The sequence below is a fragment of the Vicugna pacos genome, chromosome 7, assembly GCF_048564905.1.
Source record: "Vicugna pacos chromosome 7, VicPac4, whole genome shotgun sequence".
Classification (NCBI taxonomy): domain Eukaryota; kingdom Metazoa; phylum Chordata; class Mammalia; order Artiodactyla; family Camelidae; genus Vicugna; species Vicugna pacos.
Window position 1 is genome coordinate 60,792,526 of NC_132993.1, and position 27,110 is coordinate 60,819,635.

The 27,110-nt window shown below is 33.3% G+C and overlaps 1 protein-coding gene across 5 annotated transcripts in view; it reads right to left on the reverse strand.

Annotated features, from left to right (window-relative positions):
- PPP1R9A (protein phosphatase 1 regulatory subunit 9A) overlaps positions 1 to 27,110 on the reverse strand; it is a 259,617-nt gene that overhangs the window by 94,497 nt on the left and 138,010 nt on the right. For all 5 annotated transcript variants that reach the window (XR_012074487.1, XM_015242041.3, XM_072964969.1 and 2 more), the window contains exons 3-5: positions 26,946 to 27,078; positions 18,817 to 18,937; positions 5,671 to 5,775 (exon numbers count right to left, since the gene is read on the reverse strand). Coding sequence is in view for 4 of the 5 variants with exons in the window: in XM_015242041.3 (XP_015097527.1) it covers positions 5,671 to 5,775; positions 18,817 to 18,937; positions 26,946 to 27,078 (359 nt within the window). In the remaining variant the exon portion in view is untranslated. The remainder of the gene's footprint in view (positions 1 to 5,670; positions 5,776 to 18,816; positions 18,938 to 26,945; positions 27,079 to 27,110) is intronic.

Here is a 27,110-nt window from a genome sequence, read left to right on the forward strand (position 1 = left end):
CAAAAAGTATCCAAGACAACTGTAATTGTATAATAAAAAGTAAATGTAATAAACTGTTGCAAAACTTTTTTAATTAAAAAAAAGCATTGGGGAAGGTTCTATAGCAAGCAATCATTAGATTTTTATCTAAAACTGAAAAATCAAGAAATGAGGACAAGGCTTACAGTAGTACTTCCAAAAGAAAAAAAGAGAGAAACTTAACAATGGTTTGCCTGCAGACTAGGACATAGGGTAAGAGGAAAAGGACAGTCGAGTTTTCTATTATTGAAAAAATTTGGTATTTCTGTTAATGTATATTCATTACTTTTATTTTTTAAAGTTCAAAATTCTTTTAATAAGTGAAAGAAATGTCACAAAGAGAAAATTACAAAGACAAAAATCACAAAGATTAGAAACCAAAAATAAAGTTATTATACAAATGCATATTATAAGATACTGTGCCTTTGTTAGAAAAGGCTATAAAATTGACTCTTGGTTTTCTGGCAATCTACAGGAACATCCAAGAAGTGACCAAAATTTTTACAAGAAAATCATAATATTTGATTGAATTCCAGCTTTTTCTGGACATTCATTTAAAAGCATTACATGTATTAACTCATTTAATAATTTAATACTCGTCACGAATCTATGGGGTAGGTATTATCTTGCTGCCTATGAAGAAATTGAGACACAGGGGGATTAAAAACCTCTGTAAACTTACACACCTAATAAGTGGCTAATCCAGAATCTGAATCCATGAGGTCTGGCTTCATGTGAAAAAAGGCACTTGCTAGAGAAAGACAATTATTACTGGCACTAAGAGCAAAGAGAAATATCAATGAATACAATAAATATTATTTTTAGTTTGTAACAGAATCAGTTCTGTGATTTTACCTACCTGCTAGCTATACTATAATTCAAAATACATTCTTCCTTTTTTCCAGAGAGATTGAGTCAAACGTCTAAATTTGGGGCATCTCTGGCAAAGCAACATCACAGAAGACTAAGCTCTATATCCAAAAATTAAGGAAAGATAGTTCTGAACAGCTTTGAATTCATCTGTTAATTTCTAGTGATCCCTACTTTCTTTCCATAGGTAAGCAGTCAAGGATTTTTATCTCTTTCAAACTACTTTCTATTATTTTTTCTAATGACTTTGTAATTTCAAGTTTAAAATGATTTTTCCCATAACTGGACATGGATTGACAAACATAAGGATCTTCTAAGGATCTCCAAGAAAAGCATCATTCAGTATGTTCTAATATAAAACTGAGTTGTGAATAGGTGGATAAACCTGCTGATTCAAATGAACTGAATCTAAACTATTTAAATTATTTTTTACATAACACAGGATCTGACAATGAGAACAGAACTTTATTCTAACTTTCTAACTACATTACATTTGGCAAGTTATATTCTATTAACCAAAAGATTATTGGTTTTTTAAATTTTTTAAGTTCTTTTTTATTCTTTTTTAAAATATGTTTTTTCTTCTTTTTAAATCTTTTTTTGTTTTTTGGGGGGGTGGTAATTAGGTTTATTTATTTATTTACTAATCGAGGTACTGGGGTTGAACTCAAGACCTTGTGCATGCTAAACAGTCACTTTACCACTGAGCTCTACCCTCCCCCTGATTATGGGTTTTTGAACAACTGTTACAATTTCTTTTTAGGCTTTTGCCAGGTAACACTGAAATATACAATAAAAACATACTAAATAGTATGAATCTAAAGTCAAAAAGAAAGCAGTAGATGTGTTATGCAATATGTATTATACAGCAATGAGTCAGTCTAGAGTCAATCCAGACTGACCAAGTGTTCATCTCTAGAGTTGCCTTGAGCATGGAACTGACCCTTGGTCAAAGCTATGAAATGTACTAACCAAGGATAAATAATGTTTTGCAAATATGGGTTCATGAAATGTTTCAAGGCAAGTCATGCTAGTCTTTCTGAATTGACTAGTAATAATAATTGGATTTATTAATTTGTACCTGGAGTTGATGGAGTCTGGCGTTTTCAATAGTTGAGCTGGTCATGTAGTAGGAATGTACCTACATGACCAGCTCACTATGAGAGGCCCCTACTACACACAGACTTGGGACTTCTTGGTATCACACCCACACCCATGGTGGTTTAAAATCTGGAGACCAGCAAGTCCTGTGAGGCCCAGTGGAGGGATGATGTAGAAGACTGTATCTGACTCCTCCATGACCCGCCCTTCAATGCTCATCTTCCTTCTGGTGCTGTTGTATCATTTCGGAGGATCAGTTGTTTGAGTTCTGTAAGTCCTTTACCTAACCAATTACTTAAAGTAATTAACATGATTACCATTGTAGTCACTGGGATTACTTAGTTTTAAGTACTATCAGTAAAACTGAAGAAATTAAAATGGTTTTCCCATGCTTTAACCCAGGCCTGGGTTTGCAATCCCCCAGGAACACAGCCTGGTTTGAGCTGAACCACTTCCTCACAGTGGTCTGATACGCTGTAATTCATATAAATAAATGATGTAGGGTTGAAAAACATATATGCCCTTGAAAGTTGCCATATTAAAATATTTGTCTTTGATTTCTCTGGCGTGTCAAAAATGGCACATTAATAAGATTTCGCTAGTACTATGAGTTCATATACTCAGGTAGAGCAATTCAAAGTTTAATAAAATAAAGCAGATTAAGAGGTCAGATAAGGGCGGGTGGAGGTATAGGTCAGTGGTAGAGTGCATGCTTGGCATTCACAAAGTCCTGGGTTCATTCCCCAGTAGCTTTACTAAAATGAATGAATAAGTAAATACCCCCTCCCAAAACGACAAAAACAACAACAACAAGTGAGATAAAAAATGATTCTCTAAAAGTATGGTGAAGTCACAGAACTTCATAGTGTGATACATATTCAAATGCTGGCACCAATTTTATATATATATTTCCAGGAAATAAAAATCTTGATCTCCAATATTCAAAATGTAATCACCTTCCAAATCTCAGTTTCAATTTTCTCATCATTACTAGTTTCTTATCTTTCCCCTTCCTGGCTCTTCACACATTCCTTCCAGATTTGTGCTTAGTAGTCAATTTAAGTTAAACTAAATTTAGTGATTTTTCAGATATCCCTTTAAAAAAATAAATTTTAGTAACCACTAAATGTGATAGCCAGGTCATCAATAAATAAGAAATATAGAACCATACATACTTTAAACCCTCAGTTTTAAAAAGTTCACTAAAAATACAGGTCTAGGTTTTGGATCCTGTTTTTGTATTAATATCTTACAAAATATATTCAACAGATGCTAATGTTATTTTTAATAAATTAAAACTGACAAAAGACTTTTTTCCTTACATTCAATTAATTAAGACCCTGGGTTATAAAATTTCAATCAATTAGGACCCAGGGTTAAATAAGTTAAGGGAGCAAAGGAAGCCAAAGGTCCCATTTCAAAATCAAGATTTTTCCAAAGTGAATGAGAAAATAAGATGTATACCTTTAAGAAATGAAAACAGAATGTTCTGTAACCTACAGGTCAAAAAAGTGGTATGAATGATGAATGTTATTAGGAAGAAGAGATCACTAGGGGATAGGGGATCAAGGAAGACTTCTTGGAGGGCAAAGGAGCTGAAATATGTTCTTCAAGATAAGTAGGCTATAACCAGAAGAGAATATTTTAAACAGAAAAAATGGAATAGAGAAAGGTACAACAACAATAATTCATAAGTCATGTGTGAAGGATGATGACTACACTAGTAAGACTGTACCAGAGCTTCATGAATCATAGAAAGAGGTAAGTGATAAGATCAGGTAATGAAAGATTTTTAATACCAGGATAAAAACTTAGACTCTGCCCAGAATGGAGGGCCATTAAGGTATCTAAATAAGAGAGGGACACGCTGGGTATCAAATTATTATTCCTACCCATAGGTCTTATTTCTACTATGAGAATTAAATAGAATTGGTCAATTCCTTCTTCTATATTTTTGAAAACTCCTATTATGTTCCTCTATTAGGGGTAAGGATGAAAAGGACAAATTAAAGGGAAAGACTGAAATCATGAGACAGTTAAGAAGCCATTTGTAATTTTAACAAAGCTTGAAATGATAGCAGCACAAAATTATGAAGAGAAAGAAAGGGATGGCTGTGAGTTCATGTAACTACAAACCTTTTCCCCCAACTGAGAAATGTTTTTTTTTATTGAGTTATAGTTGTTTACAATGATGTGTCAAATTCCAGTGTAGAGCACAATTTTTCAATTATACATGAACATACATACATTCATTGTCACATTCTGTTTCACTGTGAGCCACCACAAGATCCTGTATATATTTCCCTGTGCTACACAGTACAATCTTGTTTATCTATTCTACATTTTGAAATCCCAGTCTGTCCCTTCCCACCCCCATCTCCCTGGCAACCACAAGTTTGTATTCTATGTCTATGAGTCTGTGAGAAATGTTCTCATAAGATGAATGTATATTTTACTTATCTCACTTCAAAATTCACTTTAAAGTCTAAGGAGCAGCTTCAAAATCAAGTTCTACACTGATACAGGAAAGTGTCTTCTCAAGAACAGATAGCAATCTGTAGAGACAATCACATTTTCTGAGGGGCCTAGCCGTGCAGCTCTGAGAGGGCATCTGACAGTTCTTCCTGTGCTCCTTCCAATTATTTTACAGAATTTTCTTTGGATTATGGGTATTCTTGAAGCATTAACACAGCACCCATAGAAGTCATTTAGGTTGCATTCCTTAAACATTCCCTTCAGCATTAAGGGGTGTTTTCCAACTGAAAAAGTATGACTTATAAATCTTAAACTCATGCTTGTGCAACAAAAAATATGCGGCAATAAAATCCTAATGTTACTCTCTTTATAGCAATATTAACTCATCAATATTTTCAGAATATTTGGCAGTTTCATTTTGATGATGATAACACTAAAACACTTCCATAATTACACATAATAAATAATATTCCCTTACGTGTTCCTTCATAAAATTTATGGAAAAGTGTAAGACATAAGCAATACTGTATTAAAAATAAGTACCTTATGACCAAATAAAGTGGATTTCAGACCTTGATGTATTTGGCTCAGGACTACTTTCTTGTTTTTCCGAGCTAAAAATTTCAGAACCCCAGGACTGAACACAAATTTTAAGTACAAAATAATGTACCATCTATCTTATTAAGTTGGAAAAGTTATAGTTTACCAAAGATTAGTTCTGCCTGATTCTTTAAGACAATGAAGAGATTTTTTTTAAAAATGCACTTCTTAACCTCAAATCATTCAGCCTGCTTGTCTAGATAACATGTATCACTGAATATATGTATAGTCATTTCAATTTTGATTTACTGTACAACTGGTTTTATTAAAAGGATTTGGATCTTAAATTCATATTTATTAAAGATATAACTAGAAATTCTATCTTCCTAGAAATTCTTGCTATATTAGCAAAAAGGCACACTAACATAGCTCAATAACTAATCACACTAATTAACACTAACTTTTTACCTTCACGTTTTTCCAAAATACTATAATTTTTAGTTTTAAATTACATTAACATGAATTACAATAAAGAAGGAAAAATGTACAACTAAAGATAAGTTTTTAATATCTACATAAAATTCTGCCTGTAATTACATATATTTGTAGATGCAATTATAGAAAACTAAAATTCAACAAAATATCAAGTAACCAAATTTTACATACCGGACATTGCCTTTGGTGTTTCTGAGAACTGTTGCAGCAAAATTCTGTGTAACACCCACCAAGCTGATTCCATCCACTTCCACAATCTGGTCATTGACTTGTATTCTTTGGAAAAAGGGAAAAAATTACCCACATTAGTTTTTCTGATAACACATTACCATTCCCAATAAATGAGTTGACAAAATACTTGATTTTTGAGATACTCTTATTGCTCCAAAATTTGTCTCCAAGCTCCAGATCTTAGTCAAATGTTTAATGTTTTAAAAAAACTGCTTTGAAAAACAGAAATAAGCAATACTAAATGGAGAGACTCAGTTTACCAAACATCCATATTTGTATTATAAAGAATTGATAACTGCTAATGTATGACATAATGAAATCATTTTTAGTTCTCAACAAACTACATAAAACATAGCAGATCTAGCTGAAATATCTTTTTGGGCCTCACATCTAGTCCTTTATCCCATCTCTCCTCCCCAAGGAAAAATATCATCAGGAATTGCAGGGACTCCTTCCTATTCAAGCTGTATACTTGAAATACATAAGGCTCGTAAGTGTGTGTATAACGCACATGTATATAATGCATATACACACACATATAGGATTTATGTTCAGGAGGTATATATAGTATTAGTATTGTTTCCTGTATAATGCCTTTAAATTTATATACATGTTTTATATATGCCATCTTTTATTCCTCAAAATGAAGTATTTCAATCATGGAGAAATGCAGACGGAATTAGATAATAAATGCTCATGTAACCAACACCCAATTTTATGAAATCTCAGCACTGCAATATTAGAGCCTGACTTTTTCCTAAAGAAATATATTACAGAAAAGCTGAAGCCCCTTTATTATTTGCTTTCATTCTATTCCCTTCACTGCTTCCACAGAAGTAACCATCTTACTGATTTTGATGCTTAGCCTTTCTACTGAAATCCTGAAATAGAAAGAATACATATACATGAATATGCATATGTGTACATTTGCAGTTTTCAAACATTATAAAATGTACCTCTTTTTCTACAATTTCGTTTGCTTCACTCAACATTATATATGAGATTTATCCGTGGTTATAAATACAATTCTAGCTAGTTCATTTTAACAAGCACATAGTATTATCTTTTATGAATATTCCAAAATATATGTATCCATTATTTTGCAAATGGACAACTGTACTGTTTTGAATTTTAGCTATTATGAATACTGATTAATAATGAATTTCATACATCTCCCTATGCGCATGTGTGAGTTTCTCCAGGATATATACCTAGAAGTAGAATTTCTGAGTCAGAGAACATGGGCACTTTCAACTTTAACTGACACATTTCAGTTCAAAATGCTCATACCAACACATATTCTCAACAGCACTGCAGAGAGGTTCTGACCCTCTCCACACCCTCACCAGTACTTGGTATATTCAGATCCTTTAAATACTGCTGATTTTACAAGTGTAAAAAGTTTTAACATTGTGATTTTAATTGCATTTCCTTGTGGTTGAACATTTATTCATACATTGATGAGTCATCCGTCCACTTCTGAAAACTGTTAGATCCTATCTTTTACTTATCTTTGTTGATGTTGGCTTGAGGGTTTTTCACTTAGAGATTTATATAAGTTGTCTTTAGATATCCTGTATACTAAAGCTTTCTTAATTAAATATGTTGCAAATAGCTTTTGCCCAATCTGTAGCTTCTGTTTTCACAATTTTGGGGATAACAGTGGTTTTAAAGAGAGCAGTTTTTGAAAAATATAATCAAATTTGTAATTTTGGCTTTATATAAGGTAGCTTTTGTGTTGTTTGAGGAATCCTTTTTGCCTCAAGTTATAAAAACATTCTATATTTTTTTCCCAAGAGTTTAACATTTTGCTTTTCTGCATTTTTAGGTAGCTATCCGCCTGGAAATTATTTTTTTATTCTATCTGTTAGCAATCTTTTTGGTATTTTTCAAGGCTATAAACAATGGCTTGGAGAGTCCACTTTTTCTCCCCTAAGTTATAGCGCTGCCTCTGTCAGGTTTCACATGTGACATTTTATAGGGTAATTCCTTCACCTAGTTCATTGTCTTCAAAATTTTCTGAGCTACTCTTGAGCTTTCTCTCTTCACAGCTAGTTTGGGTTTATGTCCTAGTTCTCTAAAAACACTTAATGGGGTTTTAATAAAATTATACTGATTTGGGGAGGGGGGCATTTTTTTTCTTTTTTTTCTTTTTTTGAAATTATACTGATTTTTAACATTAGTTCAGGGAAAATTGACATCTTTATCATCTTGATTCTTTCCATCAATAAAAATTAAATGCTACTATAATTATCCTGGGCAAATGTATGTATCATATGTTATTGCTATATGTTAAGAAATCACTTAAAGCTTGGAAATACAAATAAAAAGAGAGCTAACTGTCCTTTCAATGTCACATAGGTGCATTGTTAAAACAGGCTCAAACCAAGATAATTTGGGGGAATGTATTTTAATGAATCCACTGTTTTTAAAATTGATTAAAAGTCCTGGACATACTCAAGCTGAATGTTAATTTGTAGATTTTTGTCCTAAATATAATCAGATACATTTCTTCTGTTAAAAAACATAGTCTCATAGGTCATGGTTTATTTCCCTATAAAATACTAACTGGTTTTGTATCTCATTTAACAGTGTTATTCAAATTCCAGTGTAGAGCACAATTTTTCAGTTATATATGAACATATACATATTGATTGTCACATTTTTTTCTCTGTGAGCTACCGTAAGATCTTCTGTATATATATCTTGTTTATCTGTTCTACAATTTTGAAATCCCATCTATCCCTTCCCACCCTCCGCCCCCTTGGCAACCACAAGTTTGATTTCTATGTCTATGAGTCTGTTTCTGTTTTGTATTTATGCTTTTTTGTTTGTTTTTGTTTTTTTAGATTCCACATATGAGCGATCTCATATGGTATTTTTCTTTCTCTTTCTGGCTTACTTCACTTAGAATGACATTCTCCAGGAGCATCCATGTTGCTACAAATGGCATTATGTCCTCAGTTTTTATGGCTGAGTAGTATTCCATTGTACAAATATACCACTTCTTCTTTATCCAGTCATCTGTTGATGGATATTTAGGCTGTTTCCATGTCTTGGCTATCATAAATAGTGCTGCTATGAACATTGGGGTGCAGGTGTCATCCTGAAGTAGGGTTCCTTCTGGATACAAGCCCAGGAGTGGGATTCCTGGGTCATATGGTAAGTCTATTCCTAGTCTTTTGAGGAATCTCCATACTGTTTTCCACAGTGGCTGCACCAAACTGCATTCCTACCAGCAGTGTAGGAGGGTTCCCCTTTCTCCACAGCCTCTCCAGCATTTGTCATTTGTGGATTTTTGAATGATGGCCATTCTGACTGGTGTGAGGTGATACCTCACTGTAGTTTTGATTTGCATTTCTCTGATAATTAGTGATATTGAGCATTTTTTTCATGTGCCTATTGATCATTTGTATGTCTTCCTTGGAGAATTGCTTGTTTAGGTCTTTTGCACATTTTTGGATTGGGTTGTTTGGTTGTTTCTTATTAAGTCGTACAAGCTATTTATATATTCTGGAGATCAAGCCTTTGTCAGTTTCATTTGCAAAAATTTTCTCCCATTCCGTAGGTTGTCTTTTTGTTTTACTTCTGGTTTCCTTTGCTGTGCAGAAGCTTATAAGTTTCACTAGGTCCCATTTGTTTATTCTTGCTTTTATTTCTATTGCTTGAGTAGACTGTTCTAGGAGAACATTTTTGAGATGTATGTCAGATAATGTTTTGCCTATATTTTCTTCTAGGAGGTTTATTGTATCTTGTCTTATGTTTAAGTCTTTGATCCATTTTGAGTTTATTTTTGTGTATGGTGTAAGGGAGTGTTCTAGCTTTATTGCTTTACATGCTGCTGTCCCGTTTTCCCAACACCATTTGCCGAAGAGACTGTCTTTATTCCATTGTATATTCTTGCCTCCTTTGTCAAAGATTAGTTGACCTGATATTACTTTGTTAACTTGCATTTAGTTATCTCCAAAATCTTGGTTATAAAGCATAGTTTTTAATATATACAATTCTGCTTATGTTAAAATATTATAAAGTTACCATAACTTTGCATCATGTTAATGTCTTCGTCCTTGTACTTTAAGAAATGCAAAAATACTATGTGTGGCTGTAGAAAATGATATTTCCTAGTCTGCTCAATTGCTTACGTATGACAGACAATTATTATTATGAAGTTCTTATCTACCAGTGAGGGTTTTTATTAGAAGTTAGTTCAGTAGACTACAAGTTAAATTTAAAATGGATAATTAAGACTATCCTAACAACAACAGGGATAGAAAAAAATAAAACTATGTAGGTAAAGGAATTTTTGTTTTTCAAGAGAAAGAATAGCAGTTTAGTCTGAAGGAATCAGCTTGTTTCAGAATATGAAAGAACATAATGAAGATCAATATTCAAGTGTGCATAGCAAGTTGAGGAAGGTTTAAAGAAGTGATTTTTGTTTGCCATGATTTAGCATTTAGGCCCAAACTGAAACACTCAGTTTTGAAGGACTTATTCATAACATAATTTAGAAGAAAAAAGTGTAGTTCTTCTACTACTAGAGTTACATTGAATGAGTCAATTCCTTTTTCCATGATAGTCCTTTAGACATTTGAAAACTGCTATTATGCTGCTATTAGGCGTAAAGGATGAGAAGGGTGTTGAAGAAGGGAGAGACTGAAATCATGAGACAGTTAAGAAGCTATTTGCAATTTGTACAATGTTGAAATGATAACAATACAAAATCATGAATGAGAGCTCCTTTTACTTTACGTTTTCATTAGCATTTAGTGTTGACAGCATTTGGGATTTTGGCCATTTTAATAGGTGTGTAGTGGTATCTCTTCAATGTTTAAATTTGCAAAAACTCATAGACTGGAAGAAAAATTTTACATATCATGTATCTTATATGGGGTTGGTATCTAGAATATTCTAAAAAATAGTTACAAACCAATAATAAAAGAAAAACAATCCAATTTAAAAATAAGTCAGACAGAGAAAGACAAATACCTTATGATCTCACCTATACATGGAATCTAGAATATAAAACAAAACAAAACAAAAAACAAACTCACAGACACAGAGAACAGATTGGTGGTTGTTAGAAAGTAGGGAGTGGGGAGTGGGAGGAATGAGTGAAGGGAGTTAAAAGGTACAAACTTCTAGCTATAAAATAAACAAGACATGAAGATGTAATGTACAGCATGGTAACCATAGTTAATAATATTGTATTTCATATTTGAAAGTTGCCAAGAGGGTATATCCTAAAATTCATCACAAGAAAAAAAAAAGAAAAAAAATTATAACTATATATGATGAGGAATGCTAACTAGACTTACTGTGGTGATCATTTCACAATGTATACAAATATCAAATCATTATGTTGTACACCTGCAACTAATATAATGCTATATATGCCAACCATACCTCAATTTGAAGAATGAGCAAAGGATCTGAATAGGTATTTCATCAAAGAAGATAAACAAAAAGCAAGTAAGCCCATGAAAAAATTACTCAACATCATTAAGCCATCAGGGGAGTATAAATTAAAACCAAAATAAGATACCTCTTCACACCTACTAAGATGGTTATGATTAAAAGACCAATAATAATTTAAAATGGAGTATAATCTATAAAATTTTGAATCACTTATGTTGTACACCTGAAACTAGTATAATATTGTAAATCAACTATATTTCAATTTAAAAAAAGATAGATAATAACAAGTTTTCATGAGATGTGTAGATTATAGATTACTGGTGGCAATATAAGATGATGTAGCTGCTTTGGAAAACCACCCAGCACTTCTTCAAAAGGTTAAACATATAATTACCACATGACTCAGAAATTCCACTCCTAAGTGTATACCCAAGAGAAAAGAAAACATATTCACACGAACACTATTCATAATAGCCAAAAAGTAAAGACAACCCAAATATCCATCAACTGGTACCAAAATAAACAAAATGTGGCACATCCATTCAAAGGAATATTATTTGGAAATAAAATGAAATGACATGTGATAGGTGCTACAACATGGATGAACCTTGAAAATATAATGCTAGTGAAAAAAAAGCCAGTCACAAAAGATCACATGTTGTATGATTCCATTTAAATGAAATATCCAGAAGCAGCAAGTCTCTACAGACAGAAAGTGGATTAGTGCCTAAAGTGGAGGGAGGAGGGAAGAGAGACACTTTTCAAATTTGCACAAAAGTACACTATGAGCTTGCAGTGGCCCTACCATGCCATACAACAGAGCCTAGGGCACTCGTTACCAACTGCCTACATGCAATGGAATTATATGGAGAATTTTCAAAATTAAAGATCCTTAGAGTTACATCTCCTCCAAAATTTTTGTTCAGAAGATATGGAGTAAAGCACAGGATAGACATTTGACTTGTTTCCCAATTTTGTCTATTATGAATAAAGTTGTCAGTCACACACAAGCCTTCATGTGACATATATTTTCGTAGACTTGCTGGCTTGAAAGAGTAAATATATGCTTAACTTTAAAAGAACTGCCAAACTGTTTTCCTAGGTAGCTGTAAAATTTTATGTTCCCACAAGCTTTGCATGAGTGGTCCATTTCTCCATATCCTTGCTAACATTTTATATTGCCAGCCATTCTACTGGTGTGGTATCTCACTGAGGTTTTAACCTGTATTATCTAATGACTAATGATGTCAGACACATTTGTATATGCTACTTGCCATCTGTATATTTTCTTCTTTGAAATGGCTGTTGGAATCTTTTCTCCATATTATTTAAATTAGGTTGTGGTTCTTGTTATTGTGCTGTAAGTGGACTTCATATTCTTGACACAAGTCCTCACGTGAATGTTCTGCAAATATTTTCTTCTTGTCTATAGCTTCCTTTTCATTTCATAACTGTGTCTTCAAAGAACAAAATTTTTAATTTAAATAAAGTTCAGTTTTTTTTGTGATGGCTCATGCTCTGAGTCCTGTCTCAAAAACCTTTACTTGGCGATAGGATACAAAGACTTTGACCTAGGTATATCCTCTTAGAGATTTCATAGTTTTAACTCTTATGTCTAGATCTATGGATCAATTTTGAATTAATTTTGTATATGATGTGAGGTAAGGTCTGTGATTCAGTGTTTTGTTTTTCCATATGGCTATCTAATTCTTCTATCACTATTTGTTGAAAAGATTCTACATTTTACCACTGAAAAATCACGGCACTTCTACTGAAAGTCAACTATCTCAATCTATTCCTTACATTTTATTCTACTGCACTGACCTAAAGGGGCTACTTCAAAAAAAATAACAAAACAAAACAAGAGAGAAAAGAGATCTATATAGGAGAATCTGTAGTCTCTCTCTCTCTCACACACACACACTCCAACAACAACAACAAAAAACAAGTAAAAGGAAATGGATCTCATTAGAAATAAGTGATTATAATGACACTTAAAAGTTTAAGAAGATTAGGTCTCAAAAAACATTACTGGATGTCTCAAAAAGTAGGTAAATAATTTTCAAAACAATAAATTTGACAGAAAATTAAGGGTAGAAACTAAATATGGAATTTTACTATATTTAAGTTTAAAGTTGCACTTTAATTCTGTTTTTTGACTTGATCATTTTTGTTATCAAAGTGGGGGGAGTAGAGAAGAAAGCTCCTTACAGGTAAGAAGTGAAGGCAGTTGGTATGAACCATTTATTTTTAGAGATTAGCACCAAAAGAACAGATGTTAATAGTTGTAAAAAACATAGCAGGAAAAAAGCACACTGAAAATAATTTACAAAAAAAAAAACCCAAAAAACAAACAAACAAAAAAAAACAGGGGTCCAGTAAACATCTTAAAAGAAACAAAAATAAGAAATAGTCAAATTATTCAAGATTTTATAATACAATATAATCTTTTTTTCAAGACTAGAAAAGAGTTTTATTTGAGCCAAACTGAAGACTATAGCCCAGAAGCCAGCTTCCAAGATTACTCTGAGAAATTGCTCTGGAGAAGCATGATTTTTAACAGTTATATTTCTTTTTTAAAAATCTTACTGAGGGTACAGTAGACTACTCTTCGACACTGCCAGAGGGAGAACAAATTGAATAACCTTTCTGAAGGGCAGTAAAGCATTTAAAATGTAATGCTTTGACATTCTAATTCTACGCCAAAGAAATACTGTCAGAGAAATAATCAGATATTCACAATAATTTTTACATAAAATGCTAACCTTATCAATACCTTGAAAAAGCATACTAGTGTAACAACATGTAAATGGTTCACATATATAATACTACAGCATAATAAAGTCTGTTGCAGAAAAGTATTTAATAATGTGATATAATGTATTTTTTAATTATAGGGTCTGGAATCAGATATCTTAAGTTCACCGCCAGGCTCTGACACATTCTTGCTGTGACTATATAAGAGGAACCACAGCTTCCTTTCAAGTAAAACAGAAATAACAATAATTTAATGTATTTAATCAGGGCAATTAGCAGGATTAAATAAGTTACAAAATATAAAGAACACAGCATACTGCTTGATATATAGTAAGCACTCAACAAATAGTATCTTGATGAATAAAACATATAAAACCCCATAAAAGTATATATTCAATTGACTTTAATTTTGTTAAGTAAGGAACCAAAGGCATATGCACAGAAAAAACTCTAGAAGGGAATTCACCAGGAAGAGTTTCAGAGTCCTAACTCTAGATGGTGGGATTACATGAGATTTTTATTCTCTTCTTTACATTTTTCTATATTTTCCAAATTTTCAACCATAAAGATGTATTACATTTATAATTTTAAAATGTTCTCTAAAATATTAGCACATGCTGACTTGATAACTGGTGACAGCATTTTACAGTGATTGTGGAAATAGTCTGAAAAGTTTTCCTCTAGACTGAAGCACTACAATTACTTGTTTTTCATGAGAGATGCATATGTGAAATATGTGCATATGTGAGAGATGCATATGAGGTTCTAGACTCAAAGATCTAGAGTCTACAACCTAAAGCCAAAAAGACATTTTCTCAAAAATGTAAGGGACATGGGGAATTCATACACATGGTTTTGAGCTTCTGTGTTTCAACAGAAATTTTACAATGCTTATCATATACATATAACTTAAGTATAAGATAAAATAATATTTATATTTATATTATAGCACTTCCTAGTTTTTTAATTTATCTGTGTACATGTCCTTCTGTTCATGCACACCATGTGCCCCAAACTAGAAAAATGTCTGGAAAAACTCCTAAATGGAAAAAGAAAACCTGTCAACCTAGAAATCTATACACAGAGAAAATGTATTTTAAAAAACAAAAGTGAAACAAAGACTTGATCAGATATACAAAGCTGAAAGAATTCATCACCAGCAGACCTGGTGATCAAATGGGAAAGGAAGCCCCTCAGGAAGAAAAAAAGTGATGCCAGGTGGAAAACAGAGGAATAAAGAACACTGGAAATGGTCACTGAGAAGACGTAAGACAGGAAAGCTATAAAGCACTCCAGGCAACAGGAAGAGTAACAACAGATATTAGGCTGGATTTGCTATCTGCATTCAGAGACCAGTGTGAGAAGGAGGCATCCCACAATTAAAATGCAGGTTTCTGATCCTACATAATTCTTCCTGCCCGCCTCAATACAGAGAGTATTAAGAGATGAAGAGAGCTCAATATTACTTGATTATTATTTTCATTAAAAGAATATTAATTTCAAAAACTTTTTTCTCATTTCAAAGTGATACATTCATTAAAGAAAAGATTTGAAAATCTGATACACAATTAAAACAAGGAAGTAAAAGCCACCTTTAATTAAGAAAAAAGGAGGGAGGGAAGGAGGGAAGTTCTACAGACTGCTATTTTATTTGAAGGGCATGTCATTTTACCTTTTTTAGAGGAAGGCTGTGGTGATTAATGCGGAGACCAACACAAGAAACTATAAGCATGAGCAGGAGAAGGAAGAAAGGTAAAAACAACTGGATAGGGAGAAGAGGAATAAATAGCACTGGTTACAAAAAAGGGCAGGTGCCCAGGGTTATTGCCACCACAGATTGACCCTGCAGCCCACAAGATGATCAGCCAATAAGGTATTTACCACATAAACGGTTATTATGGTAGAGAAAAAGTTTTCTGGTATCTGATACCCACTTTGCTTGAATCCCTTACCCTGAGAGAGGGTAACTTTTAGATGCAACCTCACAGAGTAATAACTGATAATCTCTGTCAAATCTTGGCTCACAATTAAAAGCACAGAAAAGACAAAGGATAAGTCCTTACGGTAACAATTAAATACACAGCTCTCTGCATCAGACCATCCCAGAGTAGAAAGGATACAGATAATAGAGGCTTTGCAAAATTTTCCAGAATAGCAGAGGAAATAGCCTGTTTTCCCTGGAAACGCTGTCTACTGGAATGGAATTTATGGGAAGGTACCTGGCTAGTTTGTAAAAGGCATTTAGCCCTGGCCATCTCCTCGATCATTTCCATGTGCTCACAAACACAAGTGTGCGATAACAACTGCTCTCCAGCCTCAGTCTGGTATTTCTGAAATCCCCCAATTCTTAATCTAAAAACCAGAATCAACAAGGGTAAGGCTAGTAAAAATACCTAAGTGGGAGTTTTCTAGGGTTTGTTTAATGTTATGGGATAGTTATTTATTGACATGATGTATCTAGGGAGGGGAAACAAAAACAAAAGTCCTACCTCACAGGGCTTATGTCAACAAAGCCACCAACAATGAATGAGAGGGAGACCAGCTGGAGCAACATTAATGAACTCTGAACAACCGAGTCTTCCTCAAAATGCTTGACAGCAAAGTGTTCAATGTATATGAAAATACATATCATAGCAGTAATATTTCAACTCTCTAAGGAGTAAACAAGCAAAAAATTTGATTGTAAGAGTGACACAAGAGTGTATGTGCAGCGAGGAAACCATCCACTAAGGAATTAGGACAGACGGACACAAAGAAAACAGAAGTTTCCATTCAGACTTAAGGGTACCTCAGGGGGTCACACGGGTCCTGCAGGTGAGAGAGTTTGCTGCGGGGTAAGCAGAACAGGATTCTTCATCAGTTTTATATGTTGGTGTTACCAAAAAGATGGTAAAAAATAATTAAAATCATTTAAACCAACACCTGAATGAGAGGATAAACTACACTGCACTGTCATTTCACATTTGATATCTTCTCCAAAAAAAAAAAAAACCAAAAATGAAAGGAACAGTGTTCTAAAATGATAATAGAAAAAAGCCTGAGAAACAAACATAGGAGCCAAAAACAAATCAGATCTAAAATGCATTTTTAATTTGCCTCTTTAGCCCAGCATTATTACTGTCTTCTGTTAGTTAACATCCATATAATTCATTCTACTATCAGCATTTTCAGTTCTGTTATTATACAATTCATTTTGCTTTACAGATTCATTAAAGAGAACTGGAGAAATAATTAGTGTATTAAAATATCCTGTGTACATTCATAAACTCATGGCACCAAACACTAATGGTTAATATATTTAATATTATACAGCACAATATTTAAATGTACTAGGTAAACACTCATCTAAAAGGACTGAGGAAATGCACCCTGGGACTGATAAAGCAAAGTTCTTGTATCAGTATAAATACTAAAACTACACAGAAGAACAGATCAGTAAATAGGTTAAGAGAAAACAAACCAAATTTTAAAAATGAGTGATGGAAAACAAATAGGTTTGAGTTTAGAACAGTGGAAATTGACTAAGTGATGAATGAGAAATTTTCTACTTTTTTAATCAATTAATATTTTAGTTTGGCTCTGTGGTCCATTTACTTAAGAGAGATGATTCATAATAATTTTGTATTGTTTGAATACTAACAATAAGAATTACCTCCTTTAACTTTAGAATGACTTACAAATTTTTTTCATGAAACTTAAAAGATGCAGATTTTACAAACTTTTGCTCACCTGGAAGAAAAGTTCTAAGACAAAAATGGGATATATTTACTACTACCATTATATAATTTGTTGGAGAGGCAAAGACATTATTTCCTTAACTACCCTGAAAAGGAGGAAGACTAATAAATTACTTTTAAACACAAAATACTAATATCCCACTTTGAACATTTGTTCAAAAGATTCACTTCAGACCTTCTCTGTTCAAGTGTTATGAGAATATAAATAAGGCTACTGGCTAAGATGTGGTCCCTAACGTCATAGGAAGAGTTGCTACTGAAGGTGTGCTTTCTGTTTAAATCAGTCAATTTAGTTGCCATTGGGAAGTATCTGTGTGTATCAATGTTTTTAGAACTACAAAAGAAATAATGCTACTATTGGTCTCATCTGAGTCCACAAATGATTTTCAACATGCTTTATTATTTCTGGATAAGCTAGTTAAGTGACAGATACCTAAACCTTGAAAAAGAATCAAAATTTTGCATTCATATTTTTGGGTCTGCTTTTATTTCTATTGCCAACCTTCTCCCAACTTGTTACATCAGGAGCCTAGGATTGGGATTAATCAAAATCTTTATAGATACTTGTAGCTTGAGATGATGAAAGCTAAGACATAAAACAAAGACCATCTGATGCTCTGGTGTGCATCCAAATTACCCAAGGTGGACGTTAAATACTCTCCTAGAGATTTTAATTCACAGGTTTTAGTGGCACTCAAGAACCTGTGTTTTCAGACAGAACATATTTAGATATACACTGATCTCCAAAATTACCATACTGCAGATTTAGAGTTCCTATTTTCCCTTCTATCTACATCATATTCAAAAGTGTCAGAACTATTATCATTTATTTTGGTACTTCTGAAGTGCAATTATATGGTGATCTCCACAGTACATATTCTTAAATGATATACACTCATGTTTCTACTCACTTCTAACAAGATAGACAGATGAACGGATAGATACAAAGGTAGACAGATACGGATAATAGACCCATCCACCTATTTACCCACATTAAAGAAATGTCTTCTACCTACAAATCATAAATTAATTCAAGTATTTTAACTTTTTTCCACATCTGAGACACGCTCTGAAATTTTGTCCTAAAAAAAAAAAACAAAAGAAAACTACCATTGAGAGAAACTCCCAGAAATGTTTCCTAGAAGATTTTAGTTATTTACAACAGTAGTTGGCTCACCTGCCATCTCGCTGAGCAGCACCACCTTCTGTTACTGTCTTGACAAATATTCCCAGCTTTTCAAGTCCAGCATCTGCTCCAACACCCATTCCAATAATACTTATACCAAGTCCATCCTCATCTATGAAAAAGGAAAAAAAGATGCAACAAAGTTTTACCCTAGTCTGCAATTAGCTAGTGAGATCTATTTGCTGCTCTTAATTTTGTTCTTTGCAAACCGTACTGACGTGCTCGCCTTGACATAATTTTTATTCTACGCTGAGGAGCAAGGACGTCAGATAAGACCAACCAAAAGGCTCTTGAGTTTAGTCTCATTTTACTAGCATTTGGCTATTCATTGTAATCCCAAGAAAAGGTAATAATTTGGTTATTGAACAATTAATCTGCCTTAAAACACAGCCTCTCTAAATAATACAATATTTTTAAGCACAGAGTATACTAAAACATACATAAAGTACTTTAAGTAAATGTGAAAATAATATATCTGGAATCTACCCTTTCTTTATGTGGTCTTCCTTTTCTTTTTAACTTGGTCCAAATCCCTGATCATGTTAAACAAGACGGTTTGTGTTTTTCAGTACTTTTCTCTGTCATACTATACAAGCATATAAACATATCACCAACTATAGTAGATACATATATATATGCATATACTTAAATATACATATATGGCTTGTTTTTCCTCTCTGTTTCCTTTACACAAAGAAGATCATATTATACCTGCTTCTCTCTGAGGCTTACTTTTCTAATCCAATGATACCTCATGGATAACAACTTACACAGTTGTTCATTTTAAACTTAAATCAGTTGTAATGCATAATATTTCATGGTGAGATGGTGTCATAACTTATCCAACCATTTCTCTACTGACAGGCATTCACTTTGGTTTCCATTTAACTCACCAAGTGAACAACACTGACAAACAAGTTGTTTTTTAATTCACTTATAAATATTTCCATATCTCCTTTCTATGAATATATACATACAAACATCAGTAAAATAAAATTTACACTATTTTGCATTCCACATTTTTTGGTTAACAAAGTTATTTTCTGATAGCCTCAAAGTTTTTATAATAATGGTGTATTAGCTGCATAAAAATAGATATTAGCTAATCAACAGTTGCAGATTGTTAAAGGAAAACTGGCTCATGTGCTCAATAGAATGCTTGATGCTTTTAAAAAACTTTTTAGCAATAACCTTTAATTTACTAAGTATTTAATCAGTAATCTTTTGAATATAGTTCACCTCACTGATTATTACTTATTACAACTTCTGCTTTAAGTATTTCTAAGTACAACCCATCATCCTACATCTTTATTCTACATATGTTTAAAATTATGTTATTTGGCAAAAGTGTGAAGTGTTTGTTCAGCTGTATGCTAAAGAAAGCTTACAGAGCATTCTTCCTGGAGGAAATGTCTGATGTGACCCTCAGCTGAAGACACACTCAGATTGATTCTAGGCATTAGGTATCTCTCCAGTGTGAGAACTGTTGACTGAATGAGTGATCACTGGACACTTTCCTTCATTCCTTACATTTAGAATATCTGCACACATATCATTTCCCGTATTCATTTCATTCTAATTATTTCTCTGGTATAGATATTAATGTCCATCTAGAGGCTCCCTCTTGCTAAAAACTTTCCTACATTTATTACAGTTTTAAGGTTTCTCCCCAGAATGAGTTTGATTGTGCACAAGAAGGTTAGATCTGTGTTGAAGGCTCTTCCTCACTGGTTACACGTATAAAGTTTCTTCTCTCCCATATGAATGTTCTTGTATGTTTAAAGGTTAGCTGTATTGCTGAATTCTTGCCCATATTCATAGGTTTTCTCTAGAGTGTGAATTTGTTCTTGTTGCTGTAGGAGTGAATGATGACACAAAGTCTTCCCACAGTGTTTACATCCACATAAGTTGTTTTTCTTTCTCCAGTATGTTTGCTTTTGTGTTGTTTAAGAGATGAGCACTGTAGACTTTTCCACATTGAATAATATTGTAGGGTTTCTCTCCTGTATGAAATCTCTGGTGTACATTAAGTATTAGCTGGATTCTTATTCATATTCATTGTATTTATAGGACTTTTTCTTCACTATGAATTATCACGTATCAAGCCAATACTGAGTTCCCATACGCAGTATATTTAAAGCGCTCTATTCAAATGTGGATTCTCTGTACTATATACCATTAGTTTCTTCCTGCAAATATTCTGCATGAAAATTACGTCTTGGTTTTTAAATACATTTTTCCTACCTGGACTCAGGCTTTAGTAAAATTATCTTCCTTCCTTCCACAGCTCCTCTTGTTGCTCTAACTGGAAAATTATTCAGATTTGTAAAGCTGAAAACCCGATTATGGGAAAAAACTACATTAGCTTGAGGCATTCTCAATTTCAGTGCAGACAAAACCTAAGAGACATGGTGATAACTGGAAGGCACATAAAGGAAGAGTATACTTAATCCACAGAGGCCCGATGACTGATCTCACCTCTGTACAGCTTCTCTGAGATGCCAAGCACAGGTGAAGTCAAGAGTCATATACTGGAAGGCCACAATTCTTGTGGTTGCACAGAAAGAGCCCGATAGTCACCCTGTCTTCCTCTGTATATACTCTCCTAGGGACAGGCAGAGCACTAAACTAAGAAGGCGAAGCAGTCAGGAAAAGACAGAAAAGAATATGAGGCTGTGTTAGGAAGATGCTATCACCACGCTCCGGAGCTCAGAGCTTATTTTCTCTACCAGGAAAAAAGCTCATGTTGGTTTAGCATTCCCCTTATTGCTGGTGAGATTTGAGCTTGTATTCATATGAACATGGGTCATTACATTTCCTCTAAAGTAAAGTGCCAATTTTTCTAATGAGTTTTATCTCTTTTTCCTGATAATTTGAGAAGATTCTTGGCATATTATAGGTATTAACTCCATGTCATCTATAATGAAGATTCTGCCCCCTCAAATTTATCACTTATCTACTGGTTTTGTTTGACAATATTTTGCTTGATAATTTAAAAGTTTTAAAATTTTGGATGAATGAACTGGTCAATCTTTTCTAATTTCTGGTTTTCCATTTTAGTTAAGCCCTTCCTCTCCCCAACACCAGATAATATATGTACTCATAAATTTTCATCATATATCCTTATTATTTTTAATATTTCATGATTTAATTCATGTAGAGTTGTTTTTATATACGACATAATAATAATAAAGGTTTCTAACTTCAGATTCTTTTAGACAGATTCTCAGTTACTTCAGAACCATTAAAAAGCAGCCTGTTGCTTCTAAATTAGAGTATCATATGTGTCATGTTATTAAATTCTTTGCATACTAACATCTTTCTCTGGACTTAGTATCTTGTTCCACTGATCAATTGCTATATGAATACAATTTGTTCTGATTATAGAGGCTTTATATTATGTTCAGGTATTTGGGAAATCAAGCCCTTTCACATTCTTTTTCATACTTCCCTTAGGTCTGTACTTTCCCATATAAAATTCAGTATTATACTATGCAATCCCCTCTCCCAACCCAACTCTGAAGGCAGTTCTAGTTGAACAACATTAAATTTATATATTAACTTATAAGTATAAGGGATACAGCATAGGAGAGACTTTCCTACTGAGTCTTCTCATCCAAGAATATGGAATATCTATTTGCCTCGATCTTATATCTCTCAAAAAATGTATTTTCCACAGATAAATTCTATGTTTTTCTTAGTGATTAATTTAATAAGTATTTTGTTGTTTGGGGGCCATTGTAAATGAAATACTGTTTCCACTTTCATTTTTAGCTTCCTAAAGTGAATATAGAGAAAAAACTATTAATTTTCTTACATGAATCTGGAACCTGACCTCCTCTTTTACAAATAATTTTATTAATTCTAATGTTTTTAAATTAGAATCAAGTTGGTTTTTCATATATGTATTTGGCTTTTCACATATACAATATATATACAGTTGGCCCTTGAACAATGAAGGAGTTAGGGGTGCCAACCCTTCAGGCAGCCAAAATACTTGAGTAACTTATAGTTGGCCCTTGAACAATGAAGGAGTTAGGGGTGCCAACCCTTCAGGCAGCCAAAATACTTGAGTAACTTATAGTTGGCCCTCTGTTCATGTGGTTCCTCCATATCCATGCTTTCACATCCACCGAGTCAACCAAGTGTAGATCATGTAGTACTGTAGTATTTAATACTGGAAAAAATCCACATACAAGTGGATCCACACAGTTCAAATTGATGTTGTTCAAGAGCCAACTGTAATTATAATATGCATTATATATTATATTATAGTATAGTATAGTGCATATAAGAAAAAGATTACTTTTCATCTTTTATTTTCTATTGCTTATACTGATTATTACATTTAAAGAGCATTGCAAATCTGACTCCTAGTTTTAATTGAAGTATTTTTAGTGTTTCCTCAATTTAAAAGTAAAATTCTGTTAGCGTTATGGTCTATATATAGTTTGTATCATATTTAGATTCCCATACACTAACAATGAACTATCAGAAAGAGAAATTAAGAGAATGATTCAATTTACAATTACATCAAAAAGAATAAAATACCTAGAAATGAACTTAACCAAGGAAGTGAAAGATGTGTACAATAAAGTCTATAAGACACTGATGAAAGCAATTAATGACACAAATAAATGGAAATATATTCCATGCCCATGGATTTGAAGAATTAATATTGTTAAAATGTCCACATTACCCAAAGCAATCTACAAATTCAATGCAATCTCTATCAAGATTCAAATAGTATTTTTCACTATAATAGAACAAATAATCCTAAAATGTATACAGAATCACAAAAACCTCCCAATAGTCAAAGCAATCTTGAGAAAGAACAAAGCTAGTGGTATCACACTAACTGATTTTCAAACTATGCTACAAAGCTATAGTAATCAGCAGTATGGTACTGTTTATGGAATTGCCATAAAAACAGATAAACTGATCAATGGAAGATCAATGGAACAGAATAGAGAACCTAGAAATAATCCTATGTATATCTGGTCAATCAATTTATGACAAAGGAGGCTCTTGGTTCCAATATACTGTATATATCTTATAAACAATGGGGAAAGGATAGCCACTTCCATAAATGGTGCTGGGAAAACTGGACAGCCACGTGCAAAAGAATGAAACAGGACCCCTATCTGACACTACACAAAATCAACTCAAAATGGATCAAAGGCTTAAATATAAAACCTGAAACCATAAAACTCCTAGGAGATAACACAGCAGATAAGCTCCTTGACATCAGTCTTGGCAATGACTTTTGGGATTTGACATCAAAAGCAAAGGCAACAAAAACAAAAATAAACAAGTAGGACTACATCAAACTAAAAAGCTTCTGCATAGAAAAAGGAACCATCAACAGAATAAAAAGGCAGCCTATGGAATGGGAGAAAATATTTGCAAATCACATATCTGATAAGGGATTAATATCCAAAATACATAAAGATTCATTAAACTCAGTAGCAAAAAAACAAATTTGATTTAAAAATGGGCAGACAAACTGAATAGGCATCTTTGCAAAGAAGTTATACAAATAGCCAACAGGTACACGAATAGGTGTTCAACAACATTAATCATCAGGGAAATGCAAATCAAAATGACAATGAGATATCAGCTCACATCTGTTAGAATGGCTATCATCAAAAAGATGAGATAACAAGCATTGGAAAGAATGAAGAGGAAAGAAAACTATCGTGCACTGTTTGATGGGAATGTAAATTAGTGGAGGCACTATGGAAAACAGTATGAAGGTTCCCCAGAAAATTAAAAATAATTGTATTTCATTTAGTCCTCTTCTGGTCAAATTTTTGTAGTTTAACTTCTATTATTTAATATAGCATACAAATAAGAGTTTATGAAAACATTTATAGACAAAACATTATATTTAAACAAAAATAAAACAGACATATATGTACTAACAAAGACAGAGAACATTATCAATATCCCAAAAGCCCACTATGTATGCCTCCCTGATACCATAACTCTTCCCTTGGTAACTGCTATCCTAAATATTGTGTTAATCATTCCCTCCTTTTCTTAATACTATTTTTAAAACCACGTATTTGTGTGTCTCTAAACAATATGCTATTTAATTTTTCTTGACTTTGAAATTTAAAGAAATGGAATTGTACTGAATGGCTTCTATGACTTGCTTTCCACTACCCATCCCCTGCCCCTTAATTTCTTGTTTGTAAGAGTCATACACACTGCTGCATGGAACTGTGGGTCCTTCATTTCTACTGTTGAGTAATATTTATGGAACAGATATGCTACAATTTATATATTCTTTTTTATCATTGATGAATAGTTAGACTATTCTCATTTTTGTTATTATAAGCAATACAATGACTCACAGCCAAATCCAACTGTCTTTGTATAGGCCATTAGCTAAGAATGTTTTTTACATTTTTAAATGTATGAAAAGTGTCAACATCTTCATTCATCATCACTCTTACGTGCACTTTACCTCAAATGAAAGTGTCTTGATGAAATGAAAGGGACAATTATTAGCCAGTCATGTTTAGTGTAATAACTGGTATTTTTAATATTTTTTTCATCCAAGCAATTTTATGCTTAATACTTACACATAGTTTTCAACTCTTTTTCCCTCAACCCTGCTGTTTTGAACAAACTGCTCTTTGTTTCTTTTCCTCCCTGCTAATTGGGAAGTATGTGAGGGATGTGTTCTCTAAATCCTTACATACCAGCAAATTTCTTTCTTTTACCAGGATAGGTAAATGCTCTGTGGGATGCATACAGGATCCTTGGATCATCCTTTTTCTTCTCAGTGGTGATGAAATGGTATTTATGCCTTTCCACTCCAGTGTTACAAATGATAAGTCTGATGCTAGTCTAATAATTTTACATTTTCAAGCAAGTTTGCTTCTTTGTTTGCTTTGATTTTGGCCTTGTATTTTTTAAGATTTTCACTCTATGTTTGAAGATTAGCATTTTTACCAGGCTATATAACTGAGTATGGGAAACTTTTTTTAAGTCTTGTCATTCAAAACCAATTGGCTAATCTCTTTCAAATATGAGGCTCAGGTCCTTTTGGAGTACAGAAAAATTTCTATTTTGTCTAATATGTCTCTCATCTTTTCTTGCCTTTTCTTCTTCTTTCACAACTTATATGTTGGGTCTCCTTCATGATTTCTCTTGGATTTTTGCTCTGTCATTTGGAATTAGTTTGGGGCATTTCTTATGCTTTACCTTCTAGATCACCAATTTGAGTCTCAACAACAACCATTCTTTCCTCTTCAATTCCTCTACTGAAATTTTTAGGTTTAAAATTAACATCGTTGTTGTTAATTTGCTTAAGAATGTCTTTTTAAGGCATACTTAAATATCTTTATTTGTTTTTTGTTTGTTTGTTTCTCTTTTGTTATTCAAGTTGTCATCTGTTTGTTCTGCTTTTTTCCAACTCTCTCTGAGATGTTATATTGTTCTGCTCAGTTCCTGGGTGATGATTTATGATGATAAATGTGGCAGTCTCTAGTCCTCTAAGTCCCCAGTTACTGAAGCAGGAAGGCTGTGATTCTAGGGAGACAAATCAGGAGGAAGTCCCTATGCCCCTGCCCTGTCTGTCCTCCCCACTTTCTTTTAGCATTCTCCCCACAGAGATGAAGAGGATTCCACTGCCTTCATTTCAAAATCCATCGTTTTCTAAAGGCCCAACACTTCCCATATCTACTATATTCGGATTCTAACCATGACCACTCTCTCTCTCTACTCCGCCCCCCAAAGAAAAAACCAACCAAAACAGCCACCTACTCAAGCTCTCACAGCAGCTCTCTCTGGACTCTAACTGCACCAATGCTTTGTAGGAATACCAAGGAAACATCAGACTTCACTCATACCTCCCTACTGATACTCACCAACCCAGCCAACTACAGCAGATGGGTTTCAGTGGGGAGGGTAAGGGAAGTATCTTCCTATCCACCATCTATATAGAAACCATAGAAACTACTTTTGAAATTTCATAAACAAAATCCTCCATGAGAATGAAAACTTAACTCAATCTTTAGGGGAAAAAGGCTATGCTTAGGAAAACTAAGGTCATTTCTATATTATTAACATAGCAATATCATATTATTAACACCGTAGAGCTCATATACCTTTTTCTAGTTCCACCGGGAAAAGTTCCAGCTTTTCTACACGCTTTTCAAGTTCATACTCTGCTGAAGCAGCCACAGGGTCAACTTCATCATTTCTCCTGTCATAGTCTTCGTTGGAATATGTGCTGAAGACCTGCAGTAAGAGGTCAACAAAAATATGATGAT